Source organism: Gallus gallus, chromosome 3 (assembly GCF_016699485.2).
Source record: "Gallus gallus isolate bGalGal1 chromosome 3, bGalGal1.mat.broiler.GRCg7b, whole genome shotgun sequence".
NCBI lineage: Eukaryota > Metazoa > Chordata > Aves > Galliformes > Phasianidae > Gallus > Gallus gallus.
The window spans coordinates 55,255,991-55,272,812 of NC_052534.1; the positions used below are offsets into that span (position 1 = coordinate 55,255,991).

At 40.3% G+C, this 16,822-nt stretch overlaps 2 protein-coding genes across 6 annotated transcripts in view; one reads left to right on the forward strand and one right to left on the reverse strand.

Annotated features, from left to right (window-relative positions):
- Window positions 1-2,425: 2,425 nt before the first annotated feature.
- On the reverse strand, window positions 2,426-8,633 carry LOC124418354 (splicing factor, proline- and glutamine-rich-like). Its single transcript, XM_046939586.1, has 2 exons — window positions 8,577-8,633; window positions 2,426-6,420 (listed from the first exon to the last, which is right to left on the reverse strand). Exons 1-2 carry the CDS (start codon window positions 8,631-8,633, stop codon window positions 5,884-5,886), a joined length of 594 nt encoding a protein of 197 aa, XP_046795542.1. The 3' UTR covers window positions 2,426-5,883.
- AHI1 (Abelson helper integration site 1) overlaps window positions 6,050-16,822 on the forward strand; it is an 87,925-nt gene continuing 77,152 nt past the window's right edge. The window contains exons 1-4 of one of the 5 annotated variants that reach the window (XM_040698417.2): window positions 6,140-6,180; window positions 8,346-8,443; window positions 10,653-10,778; window positions 11,640-11,761. In XM_040698417.2, coding sequence (XP_040554351.1) covers window positions 10,769-10,778; window positions 11,640-11,761 — 132 coding nt within the window. In that variant the 5' untranslated portion in view covers window positions 6,140-6,180; window positions 8,346-8,443; window positions 10,653-10,768. Of the gene's footprint in view, window positions 6,111-6,139; window positions 6,655-8,345; window positions 8,444-10,652; window positions 10,779-11,639; window positions 11,762-16,822 lie in introns of those variants that run through there. The other 4 variants (XM_040698416.2, XM_040698418.2, XM_004935719.5 and 1 more) reach the window with 4 other exon arrangements.

Sequence of the window (16,822 nt, forward strand, 5' to 3'; positions counted from 1 at the left end):
CACTGCTGAAATGCACCACTTACTGCCTAACTGTGCTCACATCCACTGTTTGGTCTCCATAAAAATTCAGCAAGCATTGGTGAATGTCAGTGGGTGCCATTTTTTCCAATGGAGGAATTCAACGATACACATTTACCACACATTTCCATGTCAGATGTCATTTCGTCAGACTGCCCCTCTGCTGCCATCTGTCACACAGCAACAACTTGTAATGGAGTACTGGTGGGAAAGTTCAACCTCTACTGCCATACCACCAATATCCACCTCTGACATCAGGAGCCAACATATTAAAATAGGAGGCATTACTTTTGGAGCACGTTTGTAGATTGACTTATAAAGTATCATTATAAATCACATATGTGACTTTGACAGAACGGTGCCTTTAAGAGAAATTAAAGGTAAAGCTTTATTTTTTTTCCGTGCCAATGTCAAAACTTGATTACACTACTGTACCAATGCAACGCCCTAACAAAGGCAAAATCACCTAATTAGTCAGTGCCCATAACTGCAGAAATAAACTACATACTTGTTTGAAAGCAGAATTTCAGTGCAAAAATGAGATTTCTCACCTTATTTGATCCCAGATTTTTTGATTGCAAAATTGCAATGAAGTTAAACATTCACATTGCTTCTTTTACCTCTCAGATACCTTCAGTGAAGCTGCAGCAAGACTCCACAACAGATGGATCAGAAGCAAACAAAAACAAGGTTGCCCAACAGCCCATTTGCAATAGAAGTTTGAAGTATTTCTGAAATTAAATGGAACTCCCTTGCTGGCAGGAAAACTGATTTTTATTGAACAAACTGCTGGAAGCATGGAAAGAGATGAATATCTAATGCTAACAAATAAATTATTTCAGTAAGATAAGCAATGATTAAAACGCTATACTTGAATATTCTGAAAACAAATATAGAAGAACCTACCAGAAGTCTATGAATAAAAATCTCTGAAATGACCTGATGAAACAGATGATACAAATCAAAAGAAACATTTTAAAGAATACATTAGTCTTCTAAGAAAAGATGGAGGCCACAAGTAGTCTACAAATAAAAAATTATTAATCATAGGATACAATAGGGATATACAGCAGAGTCAAGATCTCATCATCATTCTTTCATCATCATTCTTAATTAAAGCATATTGTATAGCTAAAAAAAATAACACAAACAGAAAACGATGTAATTAAAGTGTATGCAAAGCTGCAGTAACCATAGAAGGGAAACAATGACATTTTGAAAAGTTAACTAGCACTGCACTTAGCTGCAGGAAAAATTTACCTCCAATAACTGGTGTTTTCATATAATTCAGAAAAAAACAGGCTTTGTGACAAGTGCTGTTACTCTGCCATCGTGTGGTGAGGTACCTGCAGCTTTTAAACAGTGTCCCTGATGAGAACCTGCTTTCAAGTACACAAGACTTTGTAAACATTATTGTTCCGAAGACATGAAAAAAACAACAGTAGAGATGTAGCTATAGTTGAGGAGATAGTGCTGGAGAAACTTTAACCCTACTGAAATCACTATCAAAACTTTGCTGCAGAGGGTGATGACTCCTCTGTCTGAAAAGGCAATTTGAATCTATGGCTTCTGCATCCTTATTTTCTGGCAGTGAAACAAAATGAGCTTATCTCATGCTCCCTCGTGTTCTAAAAATAAAACACATTATCAAGAATAGCTAACTGAACACATCAGTACACAACCTGAGATAAGAGGGAGTGTTGATGGGAGCCTCCTATTAACTTCAACCTAATTAAAATGAAAAACAGAATGACTCATTCAAAAATAAGGAATCTAATATTACCTATTAACACCAGATCCTAGGACTGTGCTACTTTTTAGTTACAACCTTGCTCCCAGCTCTCTCCATTACTAAGACAACTAAGACTGGAGTTTCGTAAAAGATTCCTAAACTGAAAACGCCTTCACATAGACAAAAGGAGATCTATCATTTAGAAGTTTCTTTCAATTTTAATGCATTGATTTTCTGTTATCAGCCTACAAGTAAAAACTGCAGCAAATTCTGAAATAAATCTTCTCCATTTCAGAAATTTTAGGCAAATTGTCACCTACAATAAAGTGATAAAGCAGAAAGGAAAAATAATCCACTTTCTACTTAAATTTAGAATGATAACTGCAGCTCAACAAAGTCAATGAGGGTAAAGGACATTCGGAAACACATGCAAAAAGTCTTTACTGGAAAAGGGCCGAGTATATTACATGCTTATGTATTTTCCTGAACTATAGATACTAACTTCAAGGGGTGTGTCAAGGTCTGAACTAACAAGGAAATCTTTTCATCTCAAAGAACTGAAGATCTGAGAAAAGCCAATAGAAATCTACGCTGCCAAATGAGCATGTACTGACATTTATAGTTACACTGTCCAACTATTTAGGAAAAATCAGATTTCCAAAAGACTTAGGCCTCGTGATTTGCTTTCAAAGTGCTAAAATTTGGCATGAAAGATACACTGATCTCAAGATATCAAGTATCTCGCATGACTCATTTCTAAGCTTACTAAAGGAGCTGGTAATTGATGTTAGGCATTTTTGTGCCTAATCAGTAACACTAAATTTCTTCTGTGAGCTGTCACATAAACCACTCAGGCTTCAGTTTAAGTGAAAAAGCTCAGAACACTCAATAACAGAAGCTAAATTATATTTACCTATGAAGAGAAAATAATTCACAAACAACTTCTGCTAGAATCCCACTGTATATTTAGACCTGTGTAAATTGCCCAATCTCAAATCCAGTTTCTATTTCATGCCTTCAAGTGACACCTAGAGGTTGTCCCCTGAATGGGACAGATTCTACCTTTCTGCTGTCAGCTAGGTACTGACAAGAACTACAACCCATTCTTCATCATTTCAAAATGCCCGCAATACTTTCAAATACACATGATATGTGCAAACTTTCTTAGTGTGGACTGTAACACATCATCATTGTGCATGTCCCTTTCTACTTCTCATACCTAAGTAATGGGAAAATTTAGATACACATGCTACTTCATTTGAAAGGTGAATACAGACCTACCAATTCACTGAAGAATAAAATTCCATGCACCCATGTAACCTTTCTTTTTCAAGAGTCTTATTCTTCTCCATACAGCAGAATAGGATTTGTGTACTTGTGTACATTTTTGGGTAGGATGCGTTTGGCATATGCATACTTTCCTTTGGTCACCCAGAGGTCATCCGAGTACAGACAAAATGCATCCCATGATTTTCTGGGCTGACAAAGTCCCATCTGGACCTCTTAGACGCTCCCCCTGACTTTCATTGCTTTTGCAACAAGAAGTGAAGCTTAAATCTTTTCCAAATACACTTTACTATCAGGAAATGGGAAAAAAAGGATATTTGTGGCACCGACTTTGTTACACATTGTAACATTCTGAGCCGTAGGGCAATGTCATCTGTAACTTTAGGAGCTGCCTCATATCAGCAGATCATGTTACATACCATGAAAAGCACATGGGAATATCTACAAGACGTAGAGTTTCATAGGAAAAAGTATGGAAAAAAATCTTTAGATCAGTGTGACAAATCTTGGCCAAAAGTAGCTTTCTATCTGGAATATTCTTAATGGCAGAATAGTGATTTAAAACCATCCCAGGATGAAGGTACCAAATTTAACATAAACTTATATTCTTGGTTTTATCACATAATACACTACATCTATTCTGTATGACTATCAACAAAAGTTGAAGTGTTTCTTTCTGCTTATTCCCCCAGAACATCTAACTAAAGCCAGCTGAAGAGGTGAGATGGAATCCCCCTCCAACATGGACAACTGTCCTAGCAAATATTTGTTTACAGAACTCAGGCAGCAGAAATACTTAGAGTCCTTTATAAGTGCAATAGCTACAGAAGTCTTCAAGATGCTTTTATGAAAGAAATGTTCCTGGAAACTGTGCATAGGCTTGTACTAGTAATAGAAAAACATGTTGAAGTCTGATGTCAGCTTCATTTAGAAGGTCCTGTAGCCCATTATTGCTGCTGATCTGTGCCAAATCTTTGACAATATCAAAGCTGGCTTCAATGTCAATGAGTAAAATTGAGGGCTATTGAATTTGAAGTGTAAGTGAGCATCCTAACTTTCACATGTCACTCCCTATGCCAAGCCCAGCTTTCATCCAAGCCCTGAGGCCTTGCACAATCTTGCCTTTCAACAGCCTTAAAAAGTAAGACATTTTTCAGCCTTGCTGTAATATCTACCTGACAGTCCCAATACCTATGAATTACAACCCTATATATCCTGAAGGTGATTTAATACAGTGGGCACCAATTGTTACCTGTGAGAATCGAGTGGTTCTCATTTAATCCCAACACTAATCTTAACAGAAAGCATAATTTCAAGAGTGACTGCACTCTTCAGAGTTCACCATAAAGGATTAATCACTTTAATTACTACTTATTTCAATTTGTCTCACGTTCCTCAAGTCTGTTGGCTTGCCAAATCCAGCAATATATTCTATGTTTTTTTGTGTCTCAACTATTAGATGAATCTTAATCATAACCTAGAAGCTTCAATACAGTGAAGAGAACTCCATCTCCCATTTGATTAGCTAAGAGCCTTCCTCAGGGATCTCACTTCCTAAATTACTGCCATGCAGGGTACAGCCACACCATTTGCTTTTCAGTCCCTTCCATCTAGACAATACATAAACCACATCATCAATAAAACTAAGTGAATTTCAGCTTCCAAAAACCCTGCCTCAAATTCTCCTCTCTTCAGTTGTTATAATATCTGCACAGGATTCAGAACTACCTCTTCAGCCCTTGCTCTCCCTAATCTAATTCTAGGTTCTTCCCTCATCTGCAGTGAAGCTACTGAGACCCAGTACTGAGGGTACTAGCATGCACCATGAAACCCTATCACTGCATAGTCTCTCCCTCACAGTGTGGCCATGGAAAGGCAAAGCAGTGTTAATTACTTTTCCTAATATGACAGTGACTCTGCTAGAAGACTACATATACTGATCCAAAAAATCTTCCATGGAGGCAGATTTCATTTCTTTATTGAGATCAGTCTGCCAACTGTGCTAGAACATCTGTGTACGTGCACAGTATGTAGGAGATTTATGGGGGAGGACAGCGCTTATGCAATATTATACCGGATAAATGTGAAACTTCACAAGCAATCTCTAAGGTTAAAGTTCAGTGTGGTACATAGAAGGCTTTTAGGAGTCTTCACTACTCATTGACTCACAACAGACTCCTAAAGCCCCACAAAACTTATAAATCCAAAAGAACAGTGCTTAAACCATCTATCTCCACCAGCTCCAGTTGATAGACAACTCTGCAGTCTTTGGCAGTGAAGATGATTGTTTTTCAATCCATGCTAGTTCAGAATGAATATTCTATGTCTGACACCAAATTTACTTTCAGAAGAATTGTAGCACACTGTCTTGGATGACAACCCTAAGCATCATATTCTGAAAAAGCTTTGCATATATTCCCACACACATAATAATGCTCTGTAATTAGCGATGACCATATTAAGAAGTACTGTGTGAAAATACAAAGAATGAGGAAAACAAAAATACATGTGTAAACCTGGGAGTGATCTCTATAGAAGCTGAACTGGTACTTCACATAGAAGTAAACAATTTCAGGAGGCACGTTCTTCTGACAGAATGCTAGGGACGGTTTCCTTGGGAACTGCGGATGTCCTGACTGCAGAATCCTTCACGTTACCTCACCTCTACGTGGTAACGAGGGCACACGGGCACCGCGCGGCGCCGCCAGGACTCCCGCTGGCGGGCAGGTCCCGTCCCTCTCCCTCCACTTCAGGGCGCCAAGGCCCGCGGGAATCACCAGCGCCACCGAGACCAGCAAAGCACCGCCCCACACGCGCACAAACACCCTCCAAACCACCTGCCCCCACTACGCAGGCGACCGCCTCCACACCGCGACAGCACTTCGCGCATGCGCAACGCTGCTGCCGCGCTTCCGCTCCTTGCCGGCGGGAAGACCCACGAGCACGTTCTGCCCGGGCCTAAGACCCAGCACTCCCCCCTTCACGCGCATGCGCCAGACGCGCGGTTTCCCTGGCAGCGGGGATTGTTTTCGACCAAACCACCTGCGCGGCGCTGCGGAGGGGGGAGCGCTGGGTAAGGGAGAGTCCACTGACGGGGGAGACGGGGCTGCCGCTGCGGTGCCACCGAGGCGGACGGGCCCGATGTGAGTGATGTCCTCGCGCAGCGCGCGGGCGGGAGGGAAAGCAGGGTCGCGGCAGGCAGCGGACGGCTGGGGTCCGGAGGCGGGCAGACCGGGATCCGCCCCCCGCCCGCTGCTGTCTCCCCCGGCTCCCCTTGGTGGTGTGGGGGGTCGGCGGTGGATGCGGAGCGCGCTGTGACGCAGCCGTTGGTGCGCGCGGGCGGTGCTCGGAGAGGCGGCGGCGTGGAGCGACCAGGCGGGCGTCTGGGCGCGGGGGGACCCACCGATGGTATCTCAGTCTCCTGCAGGCTGAGCAGCCCTAGGTTCAGCCCCTCGGTTAGTCTGGTCATGTGTGTGCCGCTGGCAGTGTTGGTCTGTGTCCCTCTACGCTGCCACCACCTCTCCGTGCAAAGCAAAACAGCACTCTGGAAACGCTCACTGTAGTCTGCTGATGGGAACTAGCTTTCATAATTACGATTAATAAGGCTGAGACTTGAAGTAAGCAATGATAGAAGTCTGTGCTTCCTCAGCGGGAGCTGAAATCTATAGTTTTGCCACCAAGACAGCAGCTTGCTTTTTTTTTAGCCTTCTCGGTCACGGAAAGGCCCCAGACGTAATGAAAAAAAATATGAGTTACTGTGAGGCTTTTGGGTGTGCTACTGCCAGAAAGTCAGAGAGCATTCTGTGGCCCTCTCATTCCTGAAGGTGCCCAAGGCCAGGTTGGATGGACCCTGGGGCAGCCTGAGTTGGTGGGGAGCAGCCCTGCCCATGGCAGGGATTGGGGCTGGGTGGGCTTTGAGGTCCCTTCCAACCCAACCATTGTGTGGTTCTGTGATCAAGTTTTTAAGATACCCTCTCAAAGTAGTGTGAACACAAGGTATTTGAAGGTACTTCTATGCACCTCTCATAGGCTGTTTTGATAGGCAAGTTCGTAGATATTTGCGTGGCATTAATAAAGTTTGCTGTCAGCTTTCTTGACTTAAATACTAAATTTGTGTGAATAACACCCCTGCGTTGTGAACTCACATTTATCATTAGTAAAAATGAACAGATTAGACTCGGTATTATTTTCCTGCATAATTCTCCATTAAAGCTTGTACATGTGTCTAGAGGTAGTCGTCCCTAGACATACCTGAATGAGAAACCTACTGGTAAAATCCAGGATCTCCTACTATGAGATGACTGACTTCATCTAAAGGATGAGATATAAACAAAGAGCTGCTGGAAGATTTCTGAATTCCCATTCTACAGTACAATTTATACGAATTCTAATCCATTATAGTATAGGTTGCTTTTGAGTTTGTCATTCGTTTATTAATAAAAGCATTTTTCCAGGGTAGTGTGGCATGTTTTGCATTGAGAATACCCACACTGTGGGTGCACAATATAGTGACTCACTGTACTGCAAATGTGAAAAGAACAGAAATTGATGGAGAATCAGATTTAGAAGTACAGGTGAAATATTAGAGAAGAGCAAGTTGATTGATTTTTTTGAAAGGTCTCCGTTAGTTCTTGAGAGATTTCATGATTTATTTTCCCTGGTTATTTCTGATGGCTGGAATATACTACTGTTCCCAAATATGTATTTGTGTTGTTCCTGAATTGCCTTACATTAATTAATACGGAAAAAAATAAATCTGGTCAGGCAACAGTGCATTTTACCAGATTAATCTCAGTGAGTTTATTTTAGGTTGGATATCAGGGGGAAGTTCTTTACTGTGAGAGTGGCGAGGTGCTGGAACAGGCTGCCCAGAGAGATTGTGGATGCCCCATCCCTGGGGCATCCATGGCCAGGTTGGATGGGGCCCTGGGCAGCCTGGTCTAGTATTAAATGTGGAGGTTGGTGGCCCTGTCTGTGGCAGGGGTGTTGGAGCTTCGTGATCCTTGAGGTCCCTTCCAACCCAGGCCATTCTGTGATTCGGACTGGGGGCTTGTGATTGTTGATCTTTAACACAAGGTTAAATCTCTTCTATTTTAAGGTGATCTTATACAGAGTAAACAGTTCAACAGTTCTTATCCCTGTTGATTAATGATCTATATTTACACCAGTCTAATAGTTGCTTTAACCATGTCTGATGTCATGTGATTCTAAACTAGAAATGTGAATAAAAGAAAAGCACTGTTGTTATAGGATTTAATCTCAATTTTATTGAGATAAGATGATAGATATTTTTTTTCTGAATGCTCAGAGGCAAATGGAAAATGATGCAGTCCCTGGTGAATTTGGCAAACCTATGCATTTCACAGAGACTACTGGTCACGTAAGATGAGCCTGGCCTTGGGAAAGGTATTTGTTCCATTATGAAGAAAAGTATCTGCAAAATTAATTTACCTGCAGGTTTTTGTTGTTGCTGTGTGACTCACTTATCCTTTGGCTGTAACATATATCCGTACTTGAAATAGGTTTGTACTTTACTTACTGTGCTGCTTTGCTCTATGTCATCTTGTATTTTTTGTTCTTGCAAAGTGCACTCCATCATTCCATTCGATTTTATAATTACATTTTTGGAGAGGTGGTTGAAATCAGTAAACTAATCATAAGAGAATCTTACACATTCTTGCCACTTGCAGTGAATAATTCAAGGGATTATATGCTAAGTTTTAAAACTGTATTGTTTTCTACTCCTTCAAATTATGAGTGTTTCCTAGTTGATGATGAGCTATACTTTTTAAATGGCCATTTTGTATAACAGTATAAATTTCAAAGGCAGATGTACTTTCAGTAGTATTTTCTGTTTTCATTCCCTGTAGGAATAATGCATTTGTGTTACTTTCAACAGTCACCATTTAATTGTGCTGGTGAAGCTTTGCTCTACAAGTAGAAACATTTTTAGTAAGGGAAAATATTTGTACCTTGGTGGGTGAAAGGATGAAGCATATTACAGAACAGATCATTTCCTGTGGAGTCACTCTGGTCATCCTTGGGCATTTCAGACATTGTTACGTTGTTGGATGCTTAGTACACAAAACTAACAACATCTGCCAACTGACTAAGCAGCACTTATTTAACCTCAAACCAAACCCATACACTTTGCCTATTTTTTTTTGTTTTTGTTTTTTTTTTTGTTTCTTAATTTGGTTTGGTTTTGTTAGTTAACAGACCAGGCTGCTGTAAGTAACTGAAAACTTGTACCAGTGGGGGTTAAGGAAGAAGCAAATAACACTGAAAGAGACAGGAGGAACCTGAGGCTACCGTAGCGCAGATGCTCAGGCACATAATCTACACCAACTCCTAATCTATATACAATTATTGTTCAGGAGAGTGCTAGATGGCTTGGACTGAAGCTGTTCCAGGGAGAATTAATATAACTTAGTAAAGTTTACTAGTACATCTTAATTTACTAGGACTGGTGTGTTCTAGTAAACCTATGGGTGTGTGAGCAGTGTCTAACACAGGCTGTTAAGTTAGAAGAGCTTGGAGTTCTTGCCTGATGAGCTATTGGAGAGGTAGGTAGGGATGACAGCATATAACACAGAAGGCCAAGGGAAACACAGTACATTCATAGGTCATAGGAAAGTAGGTTTCGTTAGTTCCACTGTTTACAAAATAGCTTTTTGTATTATACAACCGTTCTGCTTATGAGGAAGCAAAATTGCTTCTGACATGTTCTTGGTAATACCAAGCAAAGTATTCACAGGTAGGCCAATAATCTCAGAAGAGCTGACCTCACCTAACTACTGAAACTATGCAGCACTCCTCCTTAGGAAAAAGCCTAGGCCTAAGATATCCTTCCTACAGTGGGTGGCTCTTACATGAGCCAACTCAACCTTGGGTCCAGCCCTTCTGGTCAGGTGGGGAGCACAGGTGCAAACAATTTGCCTGTGCTCCCTGGGCCAGCCACCCCTTCATCAGGTGCTCCATCACCGATTCAAGCCCTGACCTAGCAGTTCCCCTACAACGACATTCTCATTTTTCTTGATGAAGAGATAAATCCATGTAATATTTTAATTTGCCTTCCAGCTTTGTTTGTATTGCATTTTCAAGCTTTGCTCCCCAACCAGGATGGTATAATGTTTTTTCTTTAAAGAAAAGTTTCATGTAATTGCTTGTCTACTTCATAAGAAAGACAAATGCTTTATGTAAACATAAATGTTTATAGAACTGCACTGAAGTTACGTTTGCTAACAGCTGTGAATCTTTTCCATTGTAGGCTATCAATTGGCTAAAATGGGACTTCTTTAAGATGCTATCAGATAGGAATCTGATTAGGGAAGTTTCAGTATAAATGTCTTCATATAAATGAAGTGTACAATAGGGGTGCTTGTTTGTTATTTGAGGGCTGCACTACTGAAATTCTTGGCTATTCAGAAAAATATCTATTTAAATTGCTAAAGTTTTTTTTTTTCTTTCAAATAACAAGTAGCAGATGCTGAGAATTTGGTGCTGATATCTGACAGCAGAGAGCTTGTCATAATTTAGAGAAATACTTCTTTCTAGACTTTCTGTAAGACCTGTACTCATACTTGATATTAATGAGCATGCATTCAATTTGTAGCTTCAAGCCTATGGACCGGTTATGTTAATTAAAGTTGTTAATTACTTTGAAAAAAATAATGAATCCTGAGGAGGAAGCAGCTGTTGTGTTGAGCCACTTTTAACTGAGGACTGAAAATGCCAACAGGTAAGAATATTTGTGTTTGATTTCTAATGCATATTTTAATAGATAGGACTATGTGATGGGAGCTGCTTCTGTTGGTGAATTTTTCAAGCTGCGTTGCTTTTGTTTTGAGCCCATCGTTGTGCCTGGTTTTCAAAGTACTGTTTTTGGGTTTTTTTGTTGTTGTTGTTTTAATTTGTCTGCTTCTTTAAATGTCTTCATTACAGTGGTAAATATGCTTTAGCTGAGGATTTAGGAGCCTTTTCTGGTGGTGTTCTGGATTGCATTTTTAATCATTTAGCAACAAATGAAGCATTACCTAGTCCATAGTGTGGCAGGGCTAGAACACCTGCTACTTCAAGTGTTGAAATGCTGCTGATAACAACATTATGGCTCAGATAAAGGCAGGGGCTCTCAACTTTAGCTGATTTCAGATCCATAGGTGCTTCTGCCTTTTGCAGATTTGCTTCAGGCACAGTAAGAACCCCAAGCTGCTCCTTTTCCTGAGGACAGTATGTTAACCTCTTTTTATCAGGGTACTGCTGTTCACAAACGATGAGGGCAATTGTCTGTGCTCTGCTTTGGCTAGCCCAAGGTCTTTTGCTGATCCTGATATGTGTGCTGTTCAAAAATCTGCTTTCTTCAGGAAACAGATTAAAAACAGTGCCGGTTCCAGCAATGAGTAGCAGCAGTGTGTGTTTGTACCATGTTGCCAAGTGATCCTCTTGCAATTTACGCTGTCAGTGGAAATTCTTAACTGAATACTAAGCACATTTCTTGGTAAATTTTTTCCTGACAAAAATAATTACTGCCTCCTGTCGTGTTAAAGCACTTTTATAGGAGAAGTGGTTTTTGAATCATAGTCTAATTTACTTTTTTTTTCAGTTGAAAGTGAGGCAAAGGCAAAAACCAAAGTTCGCTTTGAGGAAATCTTTAGACGTCATGCTGGCCTTACAGACAATAAGAAATCAAGGACAAAGAAGTTCCAATCTCAGGAGAATATTGCGGTGAGTCTGAATGCATCCAAGTTTTGCTTAGCTGCCTTTCTTAATGGAAGAAGACCAGGAACGTGTACTTCAGAAAAGAAATGTGCCGAAATATAGTTTATACTTTGAACAAAATGCTTACATGTCTTTTGGTTTAACACGGCTTTTATTTATTATATACTAGAAGTTTTATGTCAGCAGCATGTCAAAATTATTTGGTACATAATTTTGGAAACGAATAAGTGATATATGCACTCATGAGAAGTCTGGCAACAGTTTATTTCCCATTTTTTATTTTAATTGTTGCAATTTTCAAGTTCACTATTGACTTCAATAGGAATTTGAATGACAGAATAATGTAGGATTATTACCATAACAGTATTTGGTTTTGAGAGTAATACAGGTGTGTAATACATCTCTGAATTGAGAACTTAGATCATCATCAATTTCATTCCCTAAAGTTACTGATATAGGAATTTATAAACAATACTAAATGACACCTGAAATTTTTTTCATTTTGATCTCCTTAATCAACATATTTCTGCATGTACTGAACTACATTTCTTTACCTGTGTCGTTGCATGTGTACTTATGCAGTACACCCATTTTAAAGGTCGTGCCTTAGCTTATAACTTATAGATTAGGAATGCTTCTATCAACATGACTGCATGGTTAGATGACATTGCGGTGTATCTCTCATTAAAAGAACCTGAAACATTCCTCTCAGTACATATAACATTTTTTTCTGAACAGAAACATAGTGTTTGAGTCCTATATAATCCCTGCTATTGACGATGATTGGAATTTCCAAGGAAAGGTATTTGTTAAAAGACAAGTTTTTTGTGTTTTGTTTTTATTTTCTTCCTATTAGGTTTTATGCTGTCCATCTTTTTTCTTGCAGTTGCATCCATTCCGTATGTTGGAAGTGAAAGTTCATTCTTTTGTAACTTGTTAAAGACAATGAAATGCTATTTTATATAATCTCAGATCTTTACATATATTTGTTATTGATTATGTAACTACTAAATGTACTTACAGATAAAACTTAATATTGTCATACAGAAATACAGTTTTGTCTTTTGATCATCTGAAGCTAGTATTTATGGATATGTATATACTTTGTGAGCCTTGGAGCGTATATTAGGTAGTCAATAGTATGTACAGAGAATCAGTGTGATGTTTAAAATACAAAAAGCCTTTTGCTTTGCTGGCATGTGTAACTACAAGAGTATTTTGTTTTTAGGTTTACTTTAGTAGCAAAGAAGGGAAACACAGATGGGCTGCAAGCTTTGTGCTAAGATGTTATGTACACGTTTTGAAACATAGTATACAAACATCGCCACAGTTAAATGCAGCTAGTAACAGCTTAAGAAATTAAGTGTCAAAATATCCCTTTGAATATCTCGGCCATATTTACATTTTGAACAATGCCTCTCCATTGCTTACTTAGTCCCTGATGCAATCAGAGGCAATTGTAACTGTGGCCCTGTTCTAGTTGTGAGGGTTATCAAGTGAAGATCACCAAGCTCAGCAGTGCTGTTCTGAAGATCGTTCCCTATGGAAAAGAAATGCATGCAGTGGATGAAGTTTCGTTCTACAGTGAAGCTCAGTGCATTACTGGCTATTAAATTACTTAAGCCATTGGTCACAGCTAACAATTTGCAAGGTTACCAGTATTTTCTGAAAGAGGACTTCTGCCAAAGCAATACTAAAAGGCCTGCTAATGCAATAATACAGAAATCTTTTGCAGCACATATGTAACTACATAAATATTCTGATGCTGGTGGGAGTAGGTGATCTTTAAGATCTCTTCCAACCCAACCCATTCTGTGCTTCTATGAAATATGATTTTTTTTTTAAATTTGTCATTTTTCAAGGATGATGTGTTTTTGAACACATAATTGTATATTCACATGCAACTTTATATTCCTCACATAAAAATCTAATGCTTACTTTGGTTTTTAAATTGGTTTTCATTTCAGATGTCTCTGATGTAAAAACGCTACTGTTTTGGAGTTAGCTAGAAATGCTTGAAGTAGAATCATGGTGAAGTGAAGCAAAAGCTGATGCATACCAATAAAGGAGCATTTTCAGTATTAGTGTGGGTGAAGCTGTAAATTTAAACCAATCAAAACACTGAAGCAACAACAACAACAAAATTGAGAACAACGTTTTGAAACCTCACACTGGCAGCTTTGAGTATATCCTTAAAGTCTGTCAAAGATTTAAGAGCTCAGGTTATTTTCCTTGTTGCATTTAGGTAGGGATTTCTGTAAATGCTTCAGCAAATACCTTTCATTTCTCTGTGAGAAATAAATCTTGGTGAGAAAGCAAGAGAAGCAATTGATGAGATTTGTCTGGTTCTCTTCTAGTTTTGCTCACTTCATATAACAACAGTATGGAGTTTTGGATGTCTTTAATGTGAAATTCGTCAGTGATGTTTGTCTTTGTGCCATGTACTTGCCATAAATGGTTTCCCAGGTTTGATCAGAAATGGATCATGGCTGAGAGCATGTTTCCACTGGAAATGTCCCAGGCTGCTGCTTTTGTCCTTACTGAACCTAGCTTTTCTTAAAGTAATAAAATCTTTTCCTTCGTAGTCCACTATTTCCTTGGGACCTGAGTTTGGAACTGCAGGAGGCTGCTGCAATTTTAAATGTTAGAAGTGATGGTAAAGAGAATGCCTGCTGCATTCTGTTACTCATTGGCTGGGGGGAAAGGATGCAGCCTGACTGGAAGGGGAGAAGCCATGACAGTAGGGCAGGATGAGTTTCAAGTCACAACTGATAGGAATGAAGGGATTGTAATGCAAATGGATATGGATGTCATCTGAGGCCAGTGAAAGGTCTGCTTTGCACTTAGTAGCTAGAGGTGCAGTGGCTATGGAGCCTCAAGGCAGTGCTGAAAATACAAGCAGCTAGGACATGGTCAGAAAAGGAATTTGCTGTTAACCCTTTCAAGGCTAACAGTCAGCATACTTATTTTTTCCCCCAGTTGTATCTCTTATTAGAATGTTATTATTAGTTATTGGAATAACTAATTAGAGCTAAACATCAGACAAAGCAGTGATATAATACACCTAGGGCGTTAAATCCAAGCAAGGATTTAATATATCTGCGTCAGTATAGATTCTGTGGTAGAAAAGAGAATATATAACTAACAAAAAAATTCCATAAAATTTTCTACCATGTGACAAACAAGACTTTGAGGCAAGAAATTATTTTCCCAGACTGCAACCTGATAATTTTGAGATGAGTGTACATTGATAACTAAGGCATTATATTCAAGACAGGACTGCATTGTGTGTGACCATTTCAGGTCTTTTTATTTACTATCTCACTGCAAGCAAAATCAGTGGCCAGCTCAACCTTTCAGTGAGTTGGCAAGTGCCTGTTCTTATTCTTTTGAGGCCTATCTGTATTATGGGAAGGAATACAGTTGCCTCTTTAATGCTTGATATCATAGGCAAAACCAATCTGTGTTTCTAGGTTCCACACAAATACTTGAGAAGTCTTTTTAAAAAAGACACTACTGAATGTCAGCTCTGGAGCACAGGTGGCAAATGAAAAGTACCTGAGCTTGGCTTGTGTGTTAGCCAGCCTGTGTGCATTTGTCTGTGCCCCACCTCTCTCCTGTCAAATTAGCTGCACAAGCAGGCCTGTTCTATGCTTTAAGCTGGGGAGGTCAGGTCTGGGCATGCTGGAGTTACTCCAAAGGTATGACTGTCCTCTGAGCTGCTTTTCCGGATGAGATGCTTTTTCTAACTTGAATCAAGTGTGTTATACATAGACAGTTGCTCTTAGCTGATCTCCTGTTAGAGGTAAAATGGACTCAGTTTGAAAGATTAATTTATTGCCTGCTGATAACAGGCTAGAGCAGTGAGAACTAAATGCAAACTAAAAAGATGTCTCATCTACATCCTTCCGCCAAGTGGTGCAAGGGAACAGGTATAGGATCTGCGGTCAGTCCATAAAGCTTTGTGTCTGCAGCTCCTTCATGGTCACTCTCTGCCTCTGCTCCAAAGTTGGGTCCTTCCCACGGGATGCAGTCCTTCCTGAAGCAATCCTGTGTGGGCTTCCCACAGGCCGCAGCACTCCAAGCACCTCTCCAATGTGGCTCTGTACTGTGGGGCCCACCCTTCAGTCACTGTTCTAGCACAGGTCCCCACAGGCAGAGTTCCCCCAGCCCTCCTACCACACTACAGGCCCCTTGCCATGGGCTGCAGCTCCATCCCGGACTGTTCCTGGAGGGCTCTCCATGGGCTGTGCCTCTTTCAGGCCTCATTCACCGTTGCACTGTGGGCTTCTCCATGGCTGGATGTGGAGATCTGCTCCATGCAATGCCCATGGGCTGCAGGGAGACAGCCTGTTCCTCTGTGGGCCTCTCCTGGGCTGCAGGGAGAATCACAGAATTATAGAATTGCTCAGATTGGAAAAGACCTTAAAGATCATTGAGTCCAACCACAACTTAACCATACTAACCTAACTCTAACAACCCTCTGCTAAATCATGTCCCTGAGGACCACATCCAAATGGTTTTTAAAGGGATGGTGACTCAACCACCTCCCAGGGGAGCCTATCCCAGGCTGCTGCTGCTTGGCACCTGGAGCACCTCCTGCCCTCCTTCTGCACTACCTTGGAGGCTGCAGGGCTGTTTGTCTCACATTTCTCACTCCTGTCTACCAGTTGCTGTTGGACAGTGCTTTTTTGTTTTTTAAATCTGCTTTCACAGTGGCAAGTTTGTGTTGGAGCAGCTGGGTCTGGCTGGGATCTGACACAGGATGGCGCTGGGCTCTGCTCACAGAGGCCACCCCTGCAGCCACTCTGCTACCAACATTTTGCCTTGTAACCTCAGTGCAAGACTTGTTGAAGTAATGATCTATCAGAGGCTATCATCAATCAACATGATCTTAGTTATGGTCCCTGTTATGTCTTAGCAATTGCTGGAGTGCTTTAACATATAGTCCTTATACTCTGCAGTTAAAGTCTATCTGTGGAGTTTTAGATAAGGAGGTAGATAGACTATTAGAAAGCATTATCTTACTTTTTACAAAGCTTTAGATTTTCTTTCCCTTTATTTTAT